Source organism: Bubalus kerabau, chromosome 6 (assembly GCF_029407905.1).
Source record: "Bubalus kerabau isolate K-KA32 ecotype Philippines breed swamp buffalo chromosome 6, PCC_UOA_SB_1v2, whole genome shotgun sequence".
Taxonomy (NCBI): Eukaryota; Metazoa; Chordata; class Mammalia; order Artiodactyla; family Bovidae; genus Bubalus; species Bubalus kerabau.
In genome coordinates, this window is record NC_073629.1 from 59,104,342 (window position 1) to 59,128,015 (window position 23,674).

Genomic DNA, 23,674 nt, shown 5'->3' on the forward strand with positions numbered 1-23,674 from the left:
TCTGAAGCTATCTCCACATTGTTAAGTGGCTATACTCCAGTGTAAAAAAAAAAAAGTTAAAAAAATAAATATTGAAATTTTATTATTTATTTATTTATAGCAGTAATGATGGGTGCCATGATTGTGTTAAAAATGACTGCGATTTTGAAGCTGAAGGCATAATAGTTGGATCACTTGTGTATGTTTGTGCATTCAACAACTGTCTACTACACACCAGACTCAGTGTTTGATGCTGTGGAGATGTAGGTTAATTAGATACCACTGTTGCCTACAAGGACCTCACAGTCCAGCTAGGGAGGCAGAGCAGTGGCAGACACTTGGAGAACAGGGTTTTATGGCAGAGCTCCGTCTGGTGCTAAGGAACGTCCAGGAGGTGGGTCTGACCCATACCAGGGCTTCTCAGACGTGATTACTGAGTTAGCAGCAACCAGAGGGAGGCAGAGAGAGGCAGTCTTCAGAGACAGCACTATGGGATAGGATAGGGTGATGGCACCGTGAAAATTAGTTTCACGAATGTTGAAAAGGATGCAGGATTGAGAAAAGCCTGCCTGTGCCCCCTCAGATCTAAAATTTTGATTCCCAGTTCTAAGTTCACCAGGAGAACTACTCCTTAATCATGTTTCCTGTTTGGGGCCCAGAGAGATTTGGCTGTCTGACACACTGCATTTCTAACTTGTACTCCCATCTTTTCTTCTGCCTTGCTCTCCATCAGGGTCTGGCATTCCTTCCAGGATTCCTGAATGGCACAGTTTGGGAACTATATAGTCTTACTCTGGAATGGACTAAAGTCCACTCCAAATCTGAGATTCATTTCTTAAGGTTGCTAGAATGTCATTTGGCTAAGTTGTGCTTTTTCCCCTTTGGCCCAAAATTTGCACATCAGGATGTGTAAAGCAGACCTGGCATCTGTCACATATATGTATATAATATTACCCGTGTCAGTGGCAGGTAAGAGAGAACGCTTTCCTCTTTGCTGTTGAAATGTGTTTTTATTCACAAATCTTTCCATCTTGGCAGTAGACACCATTGAATCTCACACTAATATAAATCAAGTGTACCCAAAACTGAGCATGCATTTATAATCATAGGTTGACTTCTGTAGAAGCTACAGACAACAGCAGAGTCAGAATACAACACTGTCCTAGGTGTTGGGGCATGCTGGTTTTGATTTTTGTAGTGATAATAAGATCTAATATTCTTTCCAGCTTGGAGATGCTACACTTTCCGTTTGGAACTCAGAGTGTATTAGGGTGGAAAGTAGAGGGTGGAGAAGGGATGGGGGATGGGGAGATTATAATAATTTATATTTGTGAGATGGGATTGGGGTTTGATGAATAAACATACTGGATTTCTTTCAACTGAAAACATTAAACTTGTTCTACTCAATTAACCAATCATTTAAACTCATGCCTTGCTAATGATAACCCATTAAGAGATTAAGTTGAATTTTCTAACTCTATGTCAAAATCTCTGCCGATTCCACCTTTTATATAGCACATTTGATAAGAAATGTTTCCCACAGAAAACTTCAAATAAAAGCCGCTGAAAGATCATAAGATTCCTAGAAATCATTCCACATTTCTCTCATCACACGTCACTGTCATCTGTGTCTACCAGCTGATGTTTCTGTGGTGAATGTGAATCAGTGGCCCCAAAAAATGGAGAGAATTGGACACAAGGTATGTCCTATGAGGTGTGTTTTCTCTTATAACTAAAAGTCTTGACTTGCCCATAGCACTTCTTTCTTATAAACCCCCCATGCATATGTACTAATTTCCAATTGGTGATGAAATTTGAGTTTCATTTTCCAGATTTTACCTTTTGTCTTCCAAAAAATGCATACAGTTATTTTTCTAAGTAAACACCAAAAAATCAAGATACTCATTTAGATGTAGCCCTTCTATAATAAGCTGTGTAAAAATTAAGACTGTTGACATAAGTAAGATATTGATATAATTTTTTTTAACTTGGAAATATGCTTGTGATAAACTTGGACATTTTTAGCCTGAAATGATTCCAAAAAATTGAAGTTAGTTAAATAATCTTAGTGCAGTTGCAAGATAAAAATAGAAGAAAAATACATCTATTTTAATCTTAATTTTTTTTCATCAAAAGGGAACTTCCATTTTACAGGGAAAGAGAGTAACTATAGCTTGACTTCACTCATATTTGTCATATAGATGTATTTTCCAATTCAAGAGTTTTATGTGGAGAGGTTTAAATCTAGTTCTTTATTTTGAGGCACTCAAACCATTATTTGCTCTTGCTTTCATATTCTCCTGTGTGCCATCTTAGTCCTTTATCAAGGGTCCTGGCTTTCTGGACCCCCTTTCTCCAAAAAATGCACTGTTGGGAGAGGGAGTGACCACAATTTAAAAGGGCACTGAATTCTTCACTTTTCCTTGTCACTCTGTTACTAAGCATCTCTAAAGCTGTAGGCTTCCCTTAGTCTCCAAGCTTCCCCAAGCTTCTTCAAATATATAAGCAGTTTAACTCTGAACAGAGCACAGCTTCAAGACAAGGCTCTTAGTACAGTGTGTGTGGGGGTCTTCAAATTGCTGCTATCCATCTACTATCATGGGGTCATGAAATCAATTTAGTGGGTCATGTCCAGCTCTTTTATTTTTCTTATAATAGAATCAGTAGAAAATGTCAGAGTACATGGCAACCTAGGGTCAATATTTTTTAATGAAACCTTTCACTTTATACATTCGTGTTCATGTGTATATTAATTAGGAACATAAAATATGTTTCTTACTCTGAGTCATGCTAAGAAAAAAGTATAAAATAACCCACTATATCGCCTTTCAACCAGATTGTACCACTCAGCCTTTTATGAAATTCTAGAGGGTCATGTCTTTTGGTCTCAGGGTTCTGGGAATCATGGCCAGAATCCCAAATGCTTCTCTATAGATATCAAAGCACACTGATTTCCACTTGCTTGGGTTGAATCCTTACCAGGACGGTGTCCTGGCTGTTTGTATTCCTGTCCATCCAACATCAACAACAGAAATCATAATTGGGGAACATAAGGAGGAAGAAGACTGTTTATTTGACTCTTTGCTGGGAGCTGATTCTACCTCCCTTTCTTTGGTGACATTCTAAACCGGGGATAGTTACAATGACTAAGACGAGAAAGAATAGTTTCCATCTGAACTTGAATCTTTTTCACTTTTGGGAGAGTTGATTAGCAGGCAGCATCATTAGCCCCTCGAATTAGGAGAGGTTGTGCTCCTGCATCTTCCTGCCTGCAGCACCCAGGTGGAAGCTGAGATCTTCATGGACCCCAGGAGACCTCAGGGTCCAGGGTCAGGATTTGGCTGTGGGTACTCTTGGAAAGAAAACTGAAACTCAGAACAGCGTTTTTGTTGTTGTTGTTCAAAGAGCCCCAGAATGTGCTAAAACGGTCATAATGTTAGTTCAAATCATTCTCAGACCACTGCCGAAAGGCCTACAGGGACCTTGAAAATCACTGCTTTCACCGTTTTTTCCCACTTCTGCCATACTAAATGGGTAGAAATCCAGCTTTTATGAAAGAATGCCCAGAGGAAATTTAGCTTTCTTCCCCAAGTAATTCATTTCAGCAGTATTTGTTGTTGATGGTGTCCACTAAATAGGAGACGCTTTGACCAATGTATAGGTTGTGGTTCATTCTGAGAAAGTGCATTTGACTGGTGAGTAATGAGTTAGTCTGTAACTACAGGGAAAAATGTGTCAGGTTTTTTTTTTTTCTCGTGGTAACCTCCTTTTCACAGCTGAGCAGCCTAGTACTCAGAGTGAAGTGTGCTCCCTCACACATGCTCTTTTGTCCCCTCCACCCCCTCCCCAAAAAGGAGTGCTTTGAATATTTTACTAAGAGACATTAATGATAGAGGCAAACAGTTTGTGGCTGTGGCTGGAGAAATTGTGTGTTTGTAGGGAAAGGGCTTAGAAATGTACGTCTTGGAACTATAATTACATGAAGAAAAATGGATAGTGTGATTGTCATGTTCATGTCTGCATTTTTCTTTGTGATCACTCAACTGGATAACTGAAGCCTCTGAGTGGTTTGAAAGAAACTGAGGATTAATATTGCTGCTAAACTGGACCCCAGAGAGAAGCTTCTTGGTGAGGGGGAGGAATGATAGGGATTTCAGTTATAACATTTTCTGGAAAGTAAAGGCAGAAAAATATACAAGATACAGCCTACTGGCCTCAGCTGGCTAAGGGCTCAATTATGATTCGATACACGTTCCCTGAATGAAACTCGTTCCCTCGCCTGCCCTGAAGTCAGCCTAATGACTGGAAATTCCAAAAATGGAACAGCTACTGTCCCTTGGCCTGTTTAAAACACACACACACAAACACACACAGCCCCACACTCATTCTGAATCAGGTTTGGATAAATTAACACATTCTGAGTCAGGTTTGGATAAAATCAGTTTTCTAACAATGCCTACTCTGTAAATAATACTTCGTAGTAATGTGGGGCATCAAAAATGATGAGAGGAAAGGACTTCTATGGTGGACCAATGGTTAAGAATCTGCCTACCAATGCAGGGGACACGGGTTTGATTCCTGGGATCTGGGAGGATCCCACATGCCAAGAGGCAACTAAACCGGTGGGTCACAACTACTGAGCCCATGCTCCTGAGCCCATGCTCTGCAACAAGAAAAGCCACCTCAATGAGAAGCCCACACACTGCTCACCACAACTAGAGTCCCCCGGTTCGCCACTACTAGAGAAAGCCCATGCATAGCAATGAAGACCCGGTGCAGCCAAAAATAAATAAGTAAACATGAAAATAAATAATACTTTTTTTTTTTTTTTTTTTAGAGAAAAGACCATTCAATTCCCTTTAGAAAAAAAAATGATTAGAGGGAATCTTGAGTCACTTTTGGAGAAGGAAAGGGCAACCCACTCCAGTATTCATGCCTGGAAAATCCCATGGACTGAGGAGCCTGATGGGCTACAATCCATGGGGTCGCAAAGAGTCGGACACGACTGAGCGACTTCTGTGTTCTGTGTGTGTGAGTCACTTTATTTTGGTGGATCACTAGCCAGGAGAAATATTTTTTTAATTCTACTTTTTCACTGCGCTTTTCCAAGTGTATGATCACCTTCTTTCCTCTTGGTTTTACTGTTTTCTGGAACTGTCAACAGAAGAGAAAGAGCTTGTGCTGTTCCTGGACCTTTCTTACCCTTCTCTAGTTGGGGAGTTTCTGTAACACCATGGATTTGTCCTCATTTCCTGGACCTTGATAGTGATGTCAAATTACAAGTCTTAACTCATAAGGGCATCATAAAGTCAACTGAGTGTATCATTACCCTCTTTGTTTTTTGCAATGAACTAGAATTAATATTTCTGATAGAAATATCAAAGTGTGTACATAACACAGGCAGGTATTGTTTCATGTAACTTTTGTCTTCTTTTCTCACATGTGCACATATGCATGTTTCTTTGTGTGTTGTGGATTCCAGTGTAAAGTGTATTTCTTACTGTGGATCATTGTCATTGAAATCTACTTATCTAGAACACCAACATGAAAAAGATACTATCATTCTAGTTTTTGTTGACATTCTTCACTATTTGTAGCAACTATAGAGTTTTGGCCTGTGTCAAAGGCACTTGGCTCATTGAGCAAATGGGCAGCTTGGTCTCAGGCACTCCTTTCATTACCTAATCGGAAGGTAAGGCCACTCATCTAAATGTAGCAGAGTACATGAGACAGAGAGGAAGAGAAGAAAAGCAAACATTGGAAGTATAGTGAAAAAATAGTTGGAAAGTCTTGGGCTTCTGTCAGTGAATAAGCATTTTTAGATATCAAGGACTCCCTCACATAAATGCTATAGAGTGTTTCTATACATTTAAACGTGATATGTTCATTTGTAAACCAAAGTATGATGGTGTGCTATTATAGCCTAGGATGACAGGTATTCAGAAAACACCCCTCTTATTGAAGGGGCCACATTACAGCCCTGTGCATTTGCATGTTTTCTTGACACCCACCTCATTTCTGCTGATCCTACTGCTCCTTGTTCCCCACTGATCTGCACAACTGCACCTTTAGCTTGCCCCACTCTCCAAATCCATTATCACTCGAGGTGCCTACTTGTAGGTATATCAGTCATCTTCATCCCAGCATGATCACCTGGCACACGGAGCCTGGCATGTAGAGACACATGCGTTAAAACTGACTCAAGAGGCAGACCGCCTCCTGTGACATTCCTTGAGCTGTGCCCTCTCCTTTCCCAGTGCCTTGAGGGGTGGAAGAGGACAGCTATGGATTCAAATTGTGGTTCCATTGCTTATTAGCTGTGTGGCCTTGAGCAAATTGAGCCTTCAGTTTCATCATCTATAAAAACTGGCGTAGTTTTGATCACACTATAAGTTTGTTATGTTGATTTGATCTGTTTACATGTTAAAGTGCCTAGCAATACCATGCAGGAGGAGCTCTTCTATCAGTGATTGATCGGTCCCTTTCCTTTCTGTGGTTGCCTGCCTTCCATCTTTCTAGAGAGCAGTCATTCAAGCCCCTAAGGATTAAGGCTGCACTTTTGTCTTGCAACTTTCTCTCCCTGGAAACTGGAGACCTCTGTCCCTTTGACTGCGGCCTTGCTACCTGGGGCCTACCCAGACATTGAGACTGTGCCTGGAGTTGGGATTCAGGGCTCTTGTATTTTGGTCCCCTGTGCTGACTCTGCCTGAAATCTGCCAGGAGGTTGGGGAAGTGACATTAGAAACATCTCTTGAGCTTGAACCTCAGTTGTGGCTGGGCCAGTCCACTAAAGCTTGTGCTACCAAAAAGGCAGGTATGATGGCAACCCACTACAGTATTCTTGCCTGAAAATGCCATGGACAGAGGAGGCTGGTGGACTCCTGTCCATGGGGTCGCAAAGAGTTGGACACAACTTAGTGACTAAACAACAGTATGGAACCTGGCCTTTTTTCTGCCTCACTTTGGAGTGAGTCGTCATATTCAACTGAAACAAAAATAATATTCTTTGTATAAGTCCTCCTCATCCTTCTGATCTTCTGAATGAGTATTTCAAGAATCTCTGCCATTAAGCTTACCATTTGAACTGGTTGCATATGGGTGTTTAGATTTGAATTCACATTTCCTTTTTTTTTTTTTTTTGGATGTGGACCTTTCTTTTTTTTTTTCTTTTAAAGCAGTCCCATCTCTTTATTTTTCCTTTTCATAGCATTGTCCTTTTTTTTACATTTTTATTTATTTATTTTTGTTTTTGGCCGTCGGGTCTTCATTGCTGCTGGAGCTTTTCTTAGTTGTGGCAAGCGGGGGTTACTCCCTAGTTGTGGTGCATGGCTTCTCATTGCAGTGGCTCCTCTTGTTGTGCAGCACGGGGCTCTAGGACAAGAGGGTTTCAGTAGCTGTGGCTCACAGGCTCTAGAGCACAGGCTCAATGGTTGTGGCACGTGGGCTTTGTTGCTCTGAAGCATGTGAGATCCTCCCAGATCAGGGATTGAATCCGTGTCTCCTGCATTGGCAGGTGGATTCTTTACCACTGAACCACTTGGGCAACCTGTGGAAGTAGACTGTTTTTAAAGTCTTTTTCAACTTGTTTACAACATTCCTTCTATTATATGTTTTTATTTTTGCATTGAGGCATGTGAGATCTTAGCTTCCCAACCAGGGATCAAACCCACACCCCCTCCATTGGAAGACGAAGTCATAACCACTGGACTGCCAGGGAAGTTCCTGAATTCACATTTCTAACATCTTTATACATTTAATATCTTTTCCATTTTTAAGAACTTCTAAAATTCTTACGTTGCAAGGTGAAATTCCACCTGGAGTTGAGTTTTGGTTCCTCTTTGCAGTTACGTCATCTTGGGTAATTTACAACTTTCAATTTCCAGTAAAATATCTTTTTGCTGCTGCCCAAGGTTGTTGAAGATTGAAGTGTGCTGAACATTGTGATGGCCTTGACATATGTGATTCCACTGGTAACATTGTTATGATGAGGGATAGAGTGTACATAACGGTAGTGAAAGTGAAAGTCGCTCAGTCGTGACTGACTCTTTGCAACCCCATGGACTATACAGTCCATGGAATTCTCCAGGCCAGAATACTGGAGTGGGTAGCCTTTCCCTTCTCCAGGGGGTCTTCCCAACCCAGGGATCGAACCCAGGTCGCCCACATTGCAGGCAGATTCTTTACCAGCTGAGCCACAAGGGAAGCCCAAGAATACTGGGGTGGGCAGCCTCCCTTCTCCAGAGGATCTTTCCAACCCAGGAATCAAACCAGGGTCTCCTGCGTTGCAGGTGGATTCTTTACCAACTGAACTATCATGGAATGGTAGTGGTAACATTATTATTTAGGAGCTAGAGATGACTAGCTTGTTCTTGATGATGTCTCTGACTGAATAGATTTGACCTATGTCACTGTGACCGTGATGCTCTGACAACCCTTTGGGAGAGGCCTTGATAAAAAGAGGCTACTTTTACATATATATATATAGTTATATATATAAGTAAAGTAAATATAGTTTGGGTATAGTTTGTCATCTGTAAAGTGTAACATGGCTTTTGTTTGTTCAACAAGCAATTACTATTAAGTGCCTGCTATATATAAAACAGATAAAGTGAACAAATATGAAACCTACCCTGATGGAACCTGCAGTCTAACTGGGGAGAAAAACATAAAATAAATAATCACAAATATATGTGTACCTATAAACAGTGGTAAGCACCTACTGTATAGCACAGGAAACTATATTCAATATCTTATAACAGCCTATAATGGAAAAGAATCTGAAAAAGAACTTATATGTATATATGCATATATATATATATATATGTATAACTGAATCACTTTGCTGTACACGTGAAACACTGTAAATCAACTATACTGCAATCAAGATAATAAAAAATAAATTTTAAATTAAAATGTTTTCCGAAAACTGGAAACAGGTGCAAAGGTAAAGGATGACTTTCCTCATAAGGTTGTAAAAAGTTCATAGGAGACCTCAGCTGAAAAGGGCCTGAATATTATTTCTTAGAATACCTCTTATTAAATGGTGGGCAATAAATGTTTGTTGATCAAATGATAAATAACTGGCCGAATATGGTATTATCAGAGACCCTTCCCCAGGCAGTAAAGTGGTAGGTTGGTACTAAGCAGGACCTAGACTAGAAGTCTTCAAACCTCTCTGCTTAAAAGCTGTGTAGCTGGGGGCTAGAGGACAACTGCTGTGGACGCAGGACTCCTCCCTGTAAACTGGGGTTATGCTGCTGTCAGTCACCTTCTGTTGTGCTGAAGTTTAGATGAAATGAGTGAAAACACTCTGAAAGGATCATGGCTGTAGGTATTAGGTAGTGGCTACCTCTGAACTCTAACTCCAGAACCTGGGGTCATTGCCTGCCTGACCTGGAAATGGGTCCCTGGTCCCATAGTCCTCTGCAGAAGCCTTAGGACCAACTCTCTGGATCCCAGTCTGCCTGAGACAGCAGAATCTACAGTAGTGGCATGGAGTGTAGCTGGCTTTTTGCCCCATATTAGAAGACGCTTACTTCTTGGAAGGAAGGCTGTGACAAACCTAGACAGCATATTAAAAAGCAGAGACATCTCTTTGCTAACAAAGGTCCATATAGTCAAAGCTATGGTTTTTCCAGTAGTCATGTATGGATGTGAGAGCCAGACCGTAAAGAAGGCTGAACGCTGAAGAATTGATGCTTTCAAATTGTGGTGCTGGAGAAGACTCGCCAGAGTCCCTTGGACAGCAAGGAGATCAAACCAATCAATCCTAAAGAAAATCAACCCTGAATACTCATTGGAAGGACTGATGCTGAAGCTGAAGCTCTAATACTTTGGCTATCTGATGCAAAGAGCTGACAACTCATTGGAAAAGACCCTGATGTTGGGAAAGGTTGAAGGCAAAAAGGAGAAGAGGGCAGCAGAGGATGAGATGGTTGCGTAGCATCACTGATGCAATGGACATGAACTTGGGCAAACTCCAGGAGATGGTGAGGGACAGATAGGCCTGGTGTGCTATAGTCCATGGGGTCACAAAGAGACATAACTTAGTGAGACTCTGTTAGCACAGCCACAGGTTTGATGCTACCAGGTGGTGGTACCCCATCCATCAGTGAGGATCAAGAAGAATGAGAGACAAAGGCTCCCTTTCTGAAGACGTTTCAGCTGCAGTTTCAGCTGAAACTGAAGAGTTTCAACTCAGCAGCTGCCCATCCCTCTATCCTTCATCTATGAGACTAGCCCAAAAGCTTTTCCCACCTGGCAGAATCACAGATAAGCTGGCCATTGTCTCCAGCCACGCATTTAGTCTGGGCTTGATATTTGTTGGCAGAGTTCCTCACCAAATAATTAAGCAGCCCTTGGAGAACTTTGCCCTTAACTTGTATGTGCAAGAGGCATGCTTAGTAAGAGTCTGAACAGGGATCCTAGGAATGGTCCAGCTCAAGGAAGGAACCCCCCCTGGCTCTTTGGAATAACAAACAAGGGTTAATTCCATCTATTCACCCACAGACTTGTTCAGTCCTCCCAGAGCTGATTTGAAGGGGAAAATATGTGAAAAATATGTGAAAGCTAGGGACACAGATTATCAGTATTCTGGAAATAATTGTTACTCTAACTCTGTGTGTCTCAGTTGGTAACACAGACCCCAGGTCAACAATACAATAATACAAGCTTCAGGACAAGTGAACTGCAACTTGCTGAATTCCTCTGCACCTACATTTTGATTGAGGGAGCAGGGATGCACACAGAATTATGCCCAGACATTGTTCTCCCTGTATTTTAGAGGAGGGAGGGTAGGATGACATGCTTGGCTTTGGGTCTCAGCATCTCTTAACCCCATAACTAAGATACTGAACTTTTGTGATGGCTTGAATAAACTCTTGGCTCCTTACCCTTCCTGCCTCTTCAATCTTGCTCTTGGGACCACTGCTACCCATGCCAATGCTCCTGTTTGTACAGCTCTTGATTTTATTCTTCTGGATATCCCCTCTCCCCTCTGTAGAGGACTAGAGTCCTCCCCCTGTAATCCAGCCCCCTAGGGACCTGCCTCTGACCAGTTCTGACTCGTGGACCCTGTGGTCTGTCTATCTCTAACCCATCACACATCCTCATACCTCTCAACCTTATCTCCCACTGGTTCCTGCCACCATCTTTCCAGAGATTCCACCCACCTGCCTGAACTTTCACTACCAAACATGTCTCTCCATGTGACAGGTCTAGTTTTCAGGTTCATAGACTCCTTCCAGTATGACCCACCTTCTCTCAGTTAATCCTTTCACGATAAACAACAGCAATTGTGAGTCAGAAATTTAAGTCTGTCATTCTTACCAGCTGTCTTGGACCTGTTCCAAGCTCTTGGAGCAGTCTTGCTATTAGCAGAGATTTAAGGACCCTTTGGCCAGTAGGTTAGTGGGTCAGCCTCATCATTTCTGCTGTTGGCCTTCTCTGTCATGACCTTTGCTCATTTCATATGCTGAGGTTATGCCCTGGTTTCATTAACTGATTTATATCTTGACCTCTTTTGCTGATTTTCTGCCTGGATCCCTCACTAAAGGCTGCAAGACTGAACTCTAGCTCTTGTGTGAGAGAATCCTTGAAACATGCCAAGACCTTAGGTACGACGTTGTTCCAGCCTTCAGGGCAAACACCAGCCTCCTTTATGCTGGGGTGAGCCCATCAACCTGATCCCTTTTGCTGGAGCCTCTGGTCCCACTATGATTCTTCTTCCTTCTGCCTGGAGTTGGAACTATCCCTGGTAGCTGGTCTTGCCCTGGTGGACCATTTTGCTGACTGGACATCAGATCCAATACCTGCTTGTATGTCTTAAAGTATTTATTAGGTGCATTTTAAGAAGTTTGGGCTTTCCAGGTGGCGCTATTGGTAAAGAACCACCTGCCAATGCAGGATACATAAGAGACAGATTCGATTCCTGGGTTAGAAATATCCCCTGGAGGAGGGCATGGCAACCCTCCAGTATTCTTGCCTGGAGAATCCCATGGACAGTAGAGCCTGGTGGGCTACAGTTCATAGGGTCACAAAGAGTCAGACACGACTGAAGTGACTAAGCACTTATGAAGAATTTTGGAGTAAGATAACTTCCCTAAGTTAACATATATTTAATTTTTCTTTTCCCTCCTCACCTCCTATAGTAATTAGTTATCAATTAAATGCCACTTTTCTGGCTCAGTTTAATAAGTAAATTTATTCTTTGAATTATCACTAAAGTAGCTTTAGTACAATTTAGTTAACAGGCATTTTCTGGTAGAAAAGTAATGTTAACTGTATTTCATTGAACAGATTAAAATGTGATTATCTCAATTGTCAAAAATATTTTCATAGATTTCCTGTGTTTTGTAGTGTTGTTTCTTTTTTGGAGAAGAAGAATTACTCACATTATTGTAATTCCATATAGTGCAAAGCTAGAACAAAGGAAGTGATGCAAATCCTTGAACAGAAAGGTCATTTGAGTCACTGGAGTGTCCTGAACCATAGCGCGAACTTAAAGCTGCTATTGATACACAGCACATTTCTTCAGATTCTGACACCACTCACTTATTTATGTAGATGTTTTTCATGTGAATATTTGCTCTGAAGGAAAGCAATAGAGAGGCATTTACTTGTAAACAAAGATGGGTGATGGGAAGAGGGGAAGGAAACCTTTGTAGAAAATAAACCAGCTTCTCAGGATCTTGCACTCTTAAAAGTTCCTGCCATTCTTTATCTTTTAGAACAGAAGTGATTGAGAGAATTAAAGAACAGAATGAGCAGTGATAAAAACATGAATTCTGACTGGTGATCCAGAATCACAACTTGAAACTAATAGACCTTGATGTTCTGACCAGAAATGATGATGAAGATGCCAACTCCTGATCATAATTGGCTGATATTTACTGTTGAACACACAGCACTGTACAAGGCCTCCGTGGCTTTCTTAGGTTAATTAGAATAAGTGATGAACACAGAGGCACAGCTGGCTTGTTTGGATAATTGAATGTGAAGAAAGAGGATAGTTTCACAGAGGAGAGATCTTTCCTGTATTTTCACTGAGGATTAGCCTGTGGATGAGGAAATTCAGAGAGTAAAGGCCACTGTAACTTTTGGTTAACATTTTGCATAATTCAGACTGACTAATCTTAAAGTTTCTGGTAACTCAAATTTAAATCTTTGGCAAGTTTTAGAACTTGATGGGAAGTTATCAAATCTGTCTCCAGGCTAAAACTAGCAATCAGTTACTGGGTCAATGATTTTTGCATTGTATTCAGGTTGTTTTAGGGCTTTTGCAAACAACAGAGACCTATCCATGGCTACTGCAAGAAACAGGAGGAGGAAAATTGGTGCGTTGTACTTACTCAAATTGAAACCACAAAATCACTCAGAACAGGGAGTCACTCTTTTCCCTCAAGCTCACTCTTGTCTCTGTGGATCTACTTCATTCTCTTATTTTCTCACAACTTCATTTCCCTGTGGTTCAGCGTTTACCTCATATCAATCAGACTGAGCAGTTTCTCAATTTTAAATTTCCACATGGGGATTCTCATACTAATTTTTTGAGCCAGGCAGCCAAGTCATAGGTGGTTGGCTAGCCTAGGGATGCTCAGTTACATCCTATTCTTTGCGACCCCATGGACTACAGCCTGCCAGGCTTCTTTCTCCATTGGATTCTCCAGGCAAGAATACTAGAGTGGGTTGCCAGTTCCTTCTCCAGCCTAAGGATAGACTGGGTTTATGTCGGGTGCCTAATATTGGTTCTGTTAGCTGTGCTTCAGGGTCAAAGGCCAGAGTAGGTTTCTACAAAGCAGCAGAGTCTGTGGACAGGGCAGAGTCCCGCATACAGATGGGCAGTGATGGTATCTCATGTACAGCTAGTTTCCCCTGCTAAGAGGTGAACCTGAACACTGAACTGTTGAGGGGAAAAAAAATATTCTGGGCGACACCACCATCTTGGCCTTTTTTCTTTTTGAGTTTTGAAATTCTATGATGATGACCTTCTTTTCTCTTCTGTTGAAGGTGGCCCCCTACTACGTCCGTTCAGTGAGAATGCTTCTCTCCTGCCCACACATAAAAATTGACATAAAAACCTACAGGAGTTGGGTTCTGAGAAGAAAATGGGCAAATGGGAAGAGACAAGGAGAAGAATGGGGGAAATACTGACTGGAAATGAGATCCTCAATTTCCACCTAGAAATGTGCTGCCTCTCCAGATGATTAGGGGTGGTGATGGGAGGTTTGAGGAGGAGGAAGAGAGAGGGAGTTAGGGTTACAATAAGGGACACAAGAGCATGAAAGAGAGGATTTGGGATATTGGGCCTCAGAATATGGGAATTCCACCTTCATGTCTTTGAAGTGATATTGCCAAAAAGTAGGTCAAAAGTGAGCCTGGGATGGAGATGAACTGCTGAGTCAGGCTGACATTTAGCTCCTGTCTTCCCGAAAGCACTCCAGTAGACAAGTTCATGAGCAATCTCCTGGGCAGTACAGCTCACCAGGAGTATTTCAACTTCTAACCAGCCCCAATTAGAGATGCTCCAGAAAGCAAACATAAACATGTTGCAGATATTTTTATTGGGCTGAAATATTTTAGTTTACCATTCTAGCAAATGGTCAGAGTTGCAGATGACATTTAACTGTTGGGATAAATTCATCTGGCTTTAAAACATAATGTGTCATTTTCACTGAGCACATAACCTTTAGGGAAAATAGAAGGACCTCTTTATTTTTTATGTATCCTCATTTGCTTCTAACATTAACCATCCCTCCTAATTTGTTGTCCTATGATCTGGCCTGCAAAAGCAACCTATGTCAGTGTTCCTAAATATTTGGTTTTGGGCACAGTTCTTCCATTGCATAAGTTAGTCTTTTACCCTTCATTGAAAGTTAAAGAAGGGCCTGCCTGTTGAACTCTTGAATTCATCCTATTAACCCTATCTCAGATGCCCCTCTTCCTTGACGTGATGCTAGAGTTATGTGTCCCCTGTGTAGTTAGTACAAACTGTTCTGTATTGCAATTACTTAATTACATGAAGGTCTCCCTCACTAATCTGTGAACTCCTTTCCTGCATCACCTGTGGCTGTTTCACTTCTGAGCTTCCAGTACTGAGATCAGTGAGTGATGCACTGTAGGTGTTCAGTTCAGTTCAGTTGCTCAGTCATGTCCAACTCTTTGCGACCCCATGAACCCCAGCACACCAGGCCTCCCTGTCCATCACCAACTCTTGGAGTCCACCCAAACCCATGTCCATTAAGTCAGTGATGCCATCCAACCATCTCATTCTCTGTCGTCCCCTTCTCCTCCTGCCCTCAATCTTTCCCAGCATCAGGGTCTTTTCAAATGAGTCAGCTCTTCGCATCAGGCGGCCAAAGTATTGGAGTTTCAGCTTCAACATCAATCCAATGAACACCCAGGACTGATCTGCTTTAGGATGGACTGGTTGGATCTCCTTGCAGTCCAAGGGACTCTCAAGAGTCTTCACCAACACCACAGTTCAAAAGCATCAATTCTTTGGCGCTCAGCTTTCTTTATAGTCCAACTGTCACAGACAAAGTAATGTCTCTGGTTTTTAATATGCTGTCTAGGTTGGTCATAACTTTCCTTCCAAGGAGTAAGCGTCTTTTAATTTCATGGTTGCAATCACCATCTGCAATGATTTTGGAGCCCAGAAAAATAAAGTCAGCCACTGTTTCCACTGTTTCCCCATCTATTTCCCATGAAGTGATGGGACCAGAAGCCATGATCTTAGTTTTCTGAATGTTGAGCTTTAAGCCAACTTCTTCACTCTCCTCTTTCACTTTCATCAAGAGGCTCTTTAGTTCTTCACTTTCTGCCATAAGGGTGGTGTCATCTGCATATCTGAGGTTATTGATATTTCACCTGGCAGTATTGATTCCAGCTTGTGCTTCCTCCAGCCCAGCGTTTCTCATGATATACTCTGCATATAAGTTAAATAAGCAGGGTGACAATATACAGCCTTGACGTACTCCTTTTCCTATTTGGAACCAGTCTGTTGTTCCATGTCCAGTTCTAACTGTTGCTTCCTGACCTGCATACAGGTTTCTCAAGAGGCAGGTCAGGTGGTCTGGTATTCCCATCTCTTTCAGAATTTTCCACAGTGTATTGTGATCCACACAGTCAAAGGCTTTGGCATAGTCAATAAAGCAGAAATAGATGTTTTTCTGGAACTAGTGAATGTTAATTGAATGGAGTCAACTGTGTGTAATATGGTTTAGCATTCACAATATTATCAGGGCCCATGTAGGGGGCAATTTTGGTGAAGCAGGAAGAGTTGGAGTCAGGACACTTCTGTTCAATTCACAGATAAGGTCACAGTCTCCCTGAGCTTTGGTTTCCTCCTATGCAAAATAGAAAAAAAGGATTCTTATTACTCAAGGCTTTTGTGAAGATGAAATGAAAAACAAATGTGGAAAGTCTTTGTAATGTTAAAGTGCTATATATAAGCAAGATTTCCTCAAAATCACCATTTTGGAAATTCATTACATAATCTTCCTTAGATCTGCATGCTCCAAGATAGATCTTTCTTCTGTGGCTCTGCAGCAAACATATCATAGAGTTGAAAGCTATGCTGTTATGAGAATAATAAACAGGAAACATCTAATATAATACCTAGCATACAGTAGTCACTCAAAGAATGAAAGCTGCCGTTACTTTTATTTCTATTACTGTTATTAGGTTAATGTAGCATTTCCTCAGCTGGCTCAGAGGAAAGCAGTTGAGTGATCTGAGAAAGGCAGTGGATCTCCAATCTTCATATGGTTCTGTAAGTCTCCATCCTTAACAAGCCACTGATTGCTTGTCTCTTTTCTCTGTATTCTCATCTTGTGCTGAAGGATTACTCTGAGCTCAGAGAAGAGGAGCTATAAAAACCCAGGTGAGTGTTGCTGTCCTCTTGAGCACGTACTTAATTCTCTTATTATCTGTATGTGTCAGACAGTGGAGCCTCTAAGGATGATGAGGCTATAAAAATATCTGCATTTATCTGCAAGGCTGATACACTACCTTATTTGGAAGTTAAGGTGGGGACAAGCCATTCAAGTTGATGCCATTGAGTCTTGTTAATTTGTGAAAGGGTTTTGTATTCGCCACCCCCCCACCTTTTTAACCATTTTTTATTTTCCAATCCTGCTTTTTGTCGGCTTCAAATATGCTCACAAGAGTCCTGCCAGCTTTAGTTGGAAGGAATATATATTTCCAAGCTTAGTTGGACATCAGTTGTTTTTGGGCCCTGCCCAGACTTTTGACAGAGAAGGTAGTGTTAAGGGGCTGATGGTGTCTAGACAGTAAAATCAGAAACTGTGTAATTTATGTTGTATTACAGACATTAACTTCCCGGATTGGAAAAGGAAAACTGGTTTTTATCTAAGGAAGTTACATTAAAAACCAAAGCTTCTGGGTATTTCTGACCTATGAAAAGTTACAGCTTGCATAGTTTTTCATAACATTCTCCAACTCCTTTAAAGACAAGAATTATTGAGAGTGTTACATGAAAATCGACCGCCAAGTTTCAGGGCACAATTCATAGAATCATATATAGTGTTCTTTCCAGCTACTCACCTCTGGTTAGACCCCTGTAAGCTTACAATGTAGTTTGATTATTGTGCACCAGTTTCAGAGGGATATTGGGAAGTTGGAGAGGAGTATGTCTAATAGCAAAAGAGGATAGAGTTGTTTGGAACTATAAAGAGGACTGATGGTCTGACTCAGGGATCCAAAAAAAAAAAAAAAAAAAAAAAAACTTGGACTTTGCCTTAAAGAAAAAGCCTGCTCTTAGTTGTGAAAAAGTTATAGTAAAAATTTTTAAATGCCTAAGTCATACCCCAGTATTTTGTGTTTCTTTTTACACAAAGCTTGGGCTTCCCTGATAGCTCAGTTGGTAAAGAATCCGCCTGCAATGTGGGAGACCTGGGTTCGATCCCTGGATTGGAAAGATCCCCTGGAGAAGGAGAGGGCTACCCACTCCAGTATTCTGGCCTGGAGAATTCCATGCACTAGTCCATGGGGTTGCAAAGAGTCGGACACAACTCAGCGACTTTCATTTTCACTAATGCTCGTAAACATCAGATATTCAGTATTCATTACTGTGGAAAATACTAGAAAGACAGAATCTTAATAAGCTAGGCAAATTTATAACTTTAGGCTTACTTAGACTTGGATAATCACCCAGGGCTTCAATTAAAACTCTGCATTTCTTTCAGAAAAGTGTAAATGCCTCTATGGCGAGCTATGAGACATTATATCAAAGACTGCTCTCTGAACTGTTTTAGAATACATGCATTTAAAATGCTGTAGTCATTAGTTTATGGTGAACTGTTTCTAATCATTCTTTGCAAAGTTATTAATAGCTCTTAAAATAGGAAAATTAGTCATCAAACTTCATTCATTACCAAGGAATTATTTTATATCCTCTTCAGATCCTAGGATGCTCTACTAGGTTTAATTTCAGTTTAATAGTTTTCATTAGATTGTACTATGTCCTAATAAGGCACTTGACAAATTTGGTTGAACTGTATGTTAAACTATTTCTAAATCTTACATGGAAAGCACTTTTTAGTATATAGTAGCTAAACAATTAAAATTACTTTAAAAGGAAGATAGTTTCAGAAACACTCATTATATGATATTAATATTAGATATTAGAGAATAGAGAAGAGTTAATGTATTAGATTGGCCCAAATGTTCATTTGGGTTTTTCTGGAAGATGTTATAGGAGAACTTGAATGAACTTTTTGGCCAACACAATATAATGCATTGATTGATAAATATTCATGATATGTGTAACATTCAGAACTCTTTGTAGCAGCCAGTGAACGTGGAGGGGCTTCCCTGGGGGCTCAGATGGTAAAGAATCTGCTTGCAATGCAGGAGACCCAGGTTCCATCCCTGGGTCAGGACATTTCCTGGAGAAGGGAATGACTACCCACACCAGTGTTCTTGCCTGGAGAATTCCATGGACAGAGGACTATTGACTGCTATATACTCATGATGTGTATAACATGCAGAACTCTTTTATAGCAGCCAGAGATAGTGAAAAAGCCTTTTCCACAGCACCATAGCCCTTTCACAGAAAGACTTGGAGATCAGAATTTCACAGCCACTATGGAGAACAGTGTGGAGATTCCTTAAAAAACTGGAAATAGAACTACCTTATGATCCAGCAATCCCACTGCTGGGCATACACACTGAGGAAACCAGAAGGGAAAGAGACACGTGTACCCCAATGTTCATCGCAGCACTGTTTATAATAGCCAGGACATGGAAGCAACCTAGATGTCCATCAGCAGATGAATGGATAAGAAAGCTGTGGTACATATACACAATGGAGTATTACTCAGCCATTAAAAAGAATACATTTGAATCAGTTCTAATGAGGTGGATGAAACTGGAGCCAGAGTGAAGTAAGCCAGAAAGAAAAACACCAATACAGTATACTAATGCATATATATGGAATTTAGAAAGATGGTAACAATAACCCTGTGTACGAGACAGCAAAAGAGACACTGATGTATAGAACAGTCTTTTGGACTCTGTGGGAGAGGGAGAGGGAGAGGGTGGGATGATTTGGGAGAATGGTATTGAAATACGTATAATATCATATATGGAATGAGTCGCCAGTCCAGGTTCGATGCATGATACTGGATGCTTGGGGCTGGTGCACTGGGACGACCCAGAGGGATGGTATGGGAAGGGAGGAGGGAGGAGGGTTCAGGATGGGGAACACATGTATACCTGTGGCGGATTCATTTCGATATTTGGCAAAACCAATACAATATTGTAAAGTTTAAAAATAAAATAAAATTAAAAAAAAATAATAAATAAATAATAAAAAAAATAAAAAAAAGAATTTCAGCACATGCCTGGGAAGCTGAAGATACTTGTTCAACATGTCATCCCAGTTTTGGATGTTTAGATTGTTGATTTCCCAGGATGATAGTCTCCACCGCTCTATAGTTGCCACAGGTTTAGCACAATGCTGAGAATGTAAAGGATACACTGAGAAATTCTTAATTAATTGGCAAATTGTCTGTATAGAAGAATGCTTTGGTAACTAACATAAGCTGAAACATTAGTATTTCTCCACTGCTAGTTATGGTAGAATGCAACAATGGGAAAACTGAAAAAATGACAATAATAATGGTCACCATTAATTAATGATAATAATAATCACCATTAAGCATTTACTATCAGCTCACTTACTTCTTCCAACAGCTGTATGAATTATCACAATCTTGTCACAGTGGTAGTATTATCACAGTCTTCCAGATGGACAAATTTAAATTCAGATAAGTAAAGTAATTTGACTAGGATCACAGACTTAGTAAATACTAGAGTTTTAAGATTCATATTTAGACTATCCTGAGTCCAAAACCATCCTCATTTTTAATTGAAATATAGTTGACATACAGTATCAGGTTAGTTTCAGGTGTCCTGCATAGTGATTTGACATTTGCATATATTATGAAATGATCACAGCAATAAGTCTAGTAACCATCTGTCCCTACACAAAGTTATTGCAATACTATTGACCATGTTCCTTATGCTACATATTATATCCTTGTGACTTATTTTATAACTAGATGTTTGTACCTCTTAATCTCATTCACCTATTTCAGCTGTACCACACATATCCCTCCCCTCTGGCAACCATCCATTTGCTCTCTGTATCTATGAACTGGTATTCATTTTGTTTTGTTTATTTATTTTTAGATTCCCCATACAAGATCATATGGTATTTGTCTTTCTCTATCTGACTTATTTCACTTAGTATAATACTTTCTAAATCTATCCATGTTATTGCATATGGCAAGATTTCTCTCTTATATGTCTAATCCATTATGATTATATATATATGTATATGTATCATATCTTCTTTATACATTCATCTATCAATGGACACTTAAGCTGCTTCTATATATTGGCTATTATAAATAATATTTTAGTGAATATTGGTGTGCATATTACTTTTTTTATTAGTATTTTTGTTTTATTCAGGTAAATACCTAGAAGTGAAATTGCTGGTCACATGACAGTTCTATTTTTAATTTTTTGAGGAAAATCCATACTGTTTTATATAGTACCACTAGCAATCCCATGAACGGTGCTCAAGAGTTCCCTTTTCTCCACACTGTCAACAACACTTGTTATTTTTTTGTCTTTTGATGATAGCTATTCTGACAGGTGTGAGTTAGTATCTCATTGTGGTTTTGATTTTCATTTTCTTGATGATTAGTGAGTAACCTTGAGCATCTTTTCATGGGCCTGTTGGCTGTTTCTTTTTTGGAAAAATGTCTGTTCAGGTCTTCTGCCTGTTTTTTTAATCAAATCGTTTGTTTTGATGTTGAATTGTATGGGTTCTTTGTATATTTTGGATATTAACCCTTTATTATATATATCAATTGCAATATATCATCTTCTCCCATTCAGGAGGCTGTTTTCATTTTGTTGATAGTCTCCTTCACTGAGTAAAAGCTTTTGATGTGGCTGGGTTGTTAAAGTCCCCTTCTATTCCTATATTACTGCAAATTTCTCCCTTTATGTTTGTTAATAGTTGCCTCAGTAATTCTGCTATGGATTCCTTCTAGTGTATTATTCATCTCTGTTTGTTTGTTCTTTAGTTCTTCTAGGTCTTTGGTAAACATTTCTTGCATCTGCTCAATCTTTACCTCCATTCTTTTCCTAAGATCCAGTATCATCTTCACTATCGTTATTCTGAATTCTTTTTTCTGGAAGGTTGTGTATCTCCATTTAGTTGTTTTTCTGGGGTTTTATCTTGTCCCTTCCTCTGGGACATAACTTTCTGCTTTTCCGTGGTGATTAACTTTCTGTAACATGGTTTTTGTTTTAGCCTCTCTGAGACTGTGCTTCTTTTTCTTCTTCTGTCTGCCCTCTGATGGCTGAGGCTAAGAGGCTTGTGTAAGCTTTTTAATGGGAGGGACTGGCCATGGGAAAAACTGGGTCTTACTCTGGTAGGCAAGGCCTTACTCAGTAAAGCTTTAATACAATTATCTGCTGGTGGGTGGGGTTGCACTTCCTCCCTGGTAGTTGTTTGGCCTGAGGCAGCCCTTGGGTCTACAGGCTCTATGCTAGGGTTAATGATGAACTTCAAGGTTTGTAGGAAGATCTACATTATTTATAATATACACTTGTGCTTAACACCAAGTCCAGACCTAGAAAGGGTTCAGTAGGATGGACTAACCCATTCTATAAGCAGGATCAGAGATTCTCTATTAGTTTTCTTTTTTTTTTTTTATTTTATTTTTAAACTTTACATAATTGTATTAGTTTTGCCAAATATCAAAGTGAATCCGCCACAGGTATACATGTGTTCCCCATCCTGAACCCTCTTCCCTCCTCCCTCCCCATACCATCCCTCTGGGTCATCCCAGTGCACTAACCCCAAGCATCCAGTATCGTGCATCGAACCTGGACTGGCAACTCGTTTCATACATGATATTTTACATGTTTCAATGCCATTCTCCCAAATCTTCCCACCCTCTCCCTCTCCCACAGAGTCCATAAGACTGTTCTATACATCAGTGTCTCTTTTGCTGTCTCGTACACAGGGTTATTGTTACCATCTTTATAAATTCCATATATGCGTTAGTATACTGTATTGGTGTTTTTCTTTCTGGCTTACTTCACTCTGTATAATAGGCTCCAGTTTCATCCACCTCATTAGAACTGATTCAAATGTATTCTTTTTAATGGCTGAGTAATACTCCATTGTGTATATGTACCACAGCTTTCTTATCCATTCATCTGCTGATGGACATCTAGGTTGCTTCCATGTCCTGGCTATTATAAACAGTGCTGCGATGAACATTGGGGTACACGTGTCTCTTTCCCTTCTGGTTTCCTCAGTGTGTATGCCCAGGAGAGGGATTGCTGGATCATAAGGCAGTTCTATTTCCAGTTTTTTAAGGAATCTCCACACTGTTCTCCATAGTGGCTGTACTAGTTTGCATTCCCACCAACAGTGTAAGAGGGTTCCCTTTTCTCCACACCCTCTCCAGCTTTTATTATTTGTAGACTTTTGGATCGCAGCCATTCTGACTGGTGTGAAATGGTACCTCTATTAATTTTCTAATGGAACTCTTTAAAAAACAAAGTTTTTGTTAGTGGAGTAAAAGAAAGATGTAAATAGTGCTGCAGTGAACACTGGGGTGAAAGTCACTCAGTTGTATTCGACTTTTTGTGACCCCATGGATTATACAGTTCATGGAATTCTCCAGGCCAGAATACTGAAGTGGGTAGCCTTTCCCGTCTCCAGGGGATCTTCTCAAACCAGGGACTGAACCCAGGTCTCCCTCATTGCAGGCAGATTCTTTACCAGCTGAGCCATAAGGGAAGCCCAAGAATACTGGAGTTGGTAGCCTATCCCTTCTCCAGTGGATCTTCCCAGCCCAGGAATCCAACTGGGGTCTTCTGCATTGCAGGTGGATTCTTTATCAACTGAGCTATCAGGGAAACCTAACATTGGGGTATGTGTATCTTTTTCAAATATGGTTTCCCCAGGGTATATACCCAGTGGTGTGATTGTTGGGTCATATGATAGTTTTATTCCTAGTTTTTTAAGGAATCTCCATACTCTTCTCCATAGTGGCTATATCAATTTACATTCCCACCAACAATACAATAAGGTTCCCTTTTCTCCACACCCTCTCCAGCATTTATTGTATATATTTTA

The 23,674-nt window shown here is 40.4% G+C and overlaps 1 protein-coding gene across 1 annotated transcript in view; it reads left to right on the plus strand.

Moving 5' to 3' along the window:
- Positions 1 to 1,498: 1,498 nt before the first annotated feature.
- The window catches only part of DDAH1 (dimethylarginine dimethylaminohydrolase 1), a 144,599-nt gene continuing 122,423 nt past the window's right edge, over positions 1,499 to 23,674 (plus strand). The window contains exon 1 of the mRNA XM_055585307.1: positions 1,499 to 1,679. Coding sequence (XP_055441282.1) covers positions 1,659 to 1,679 — 21 coding nt within the window. The 5' untranslated portion in view covers positions 1,499 to 1,658. The remainder of the gene's footprint in view (positions 1,680 to 23,674) is intronic.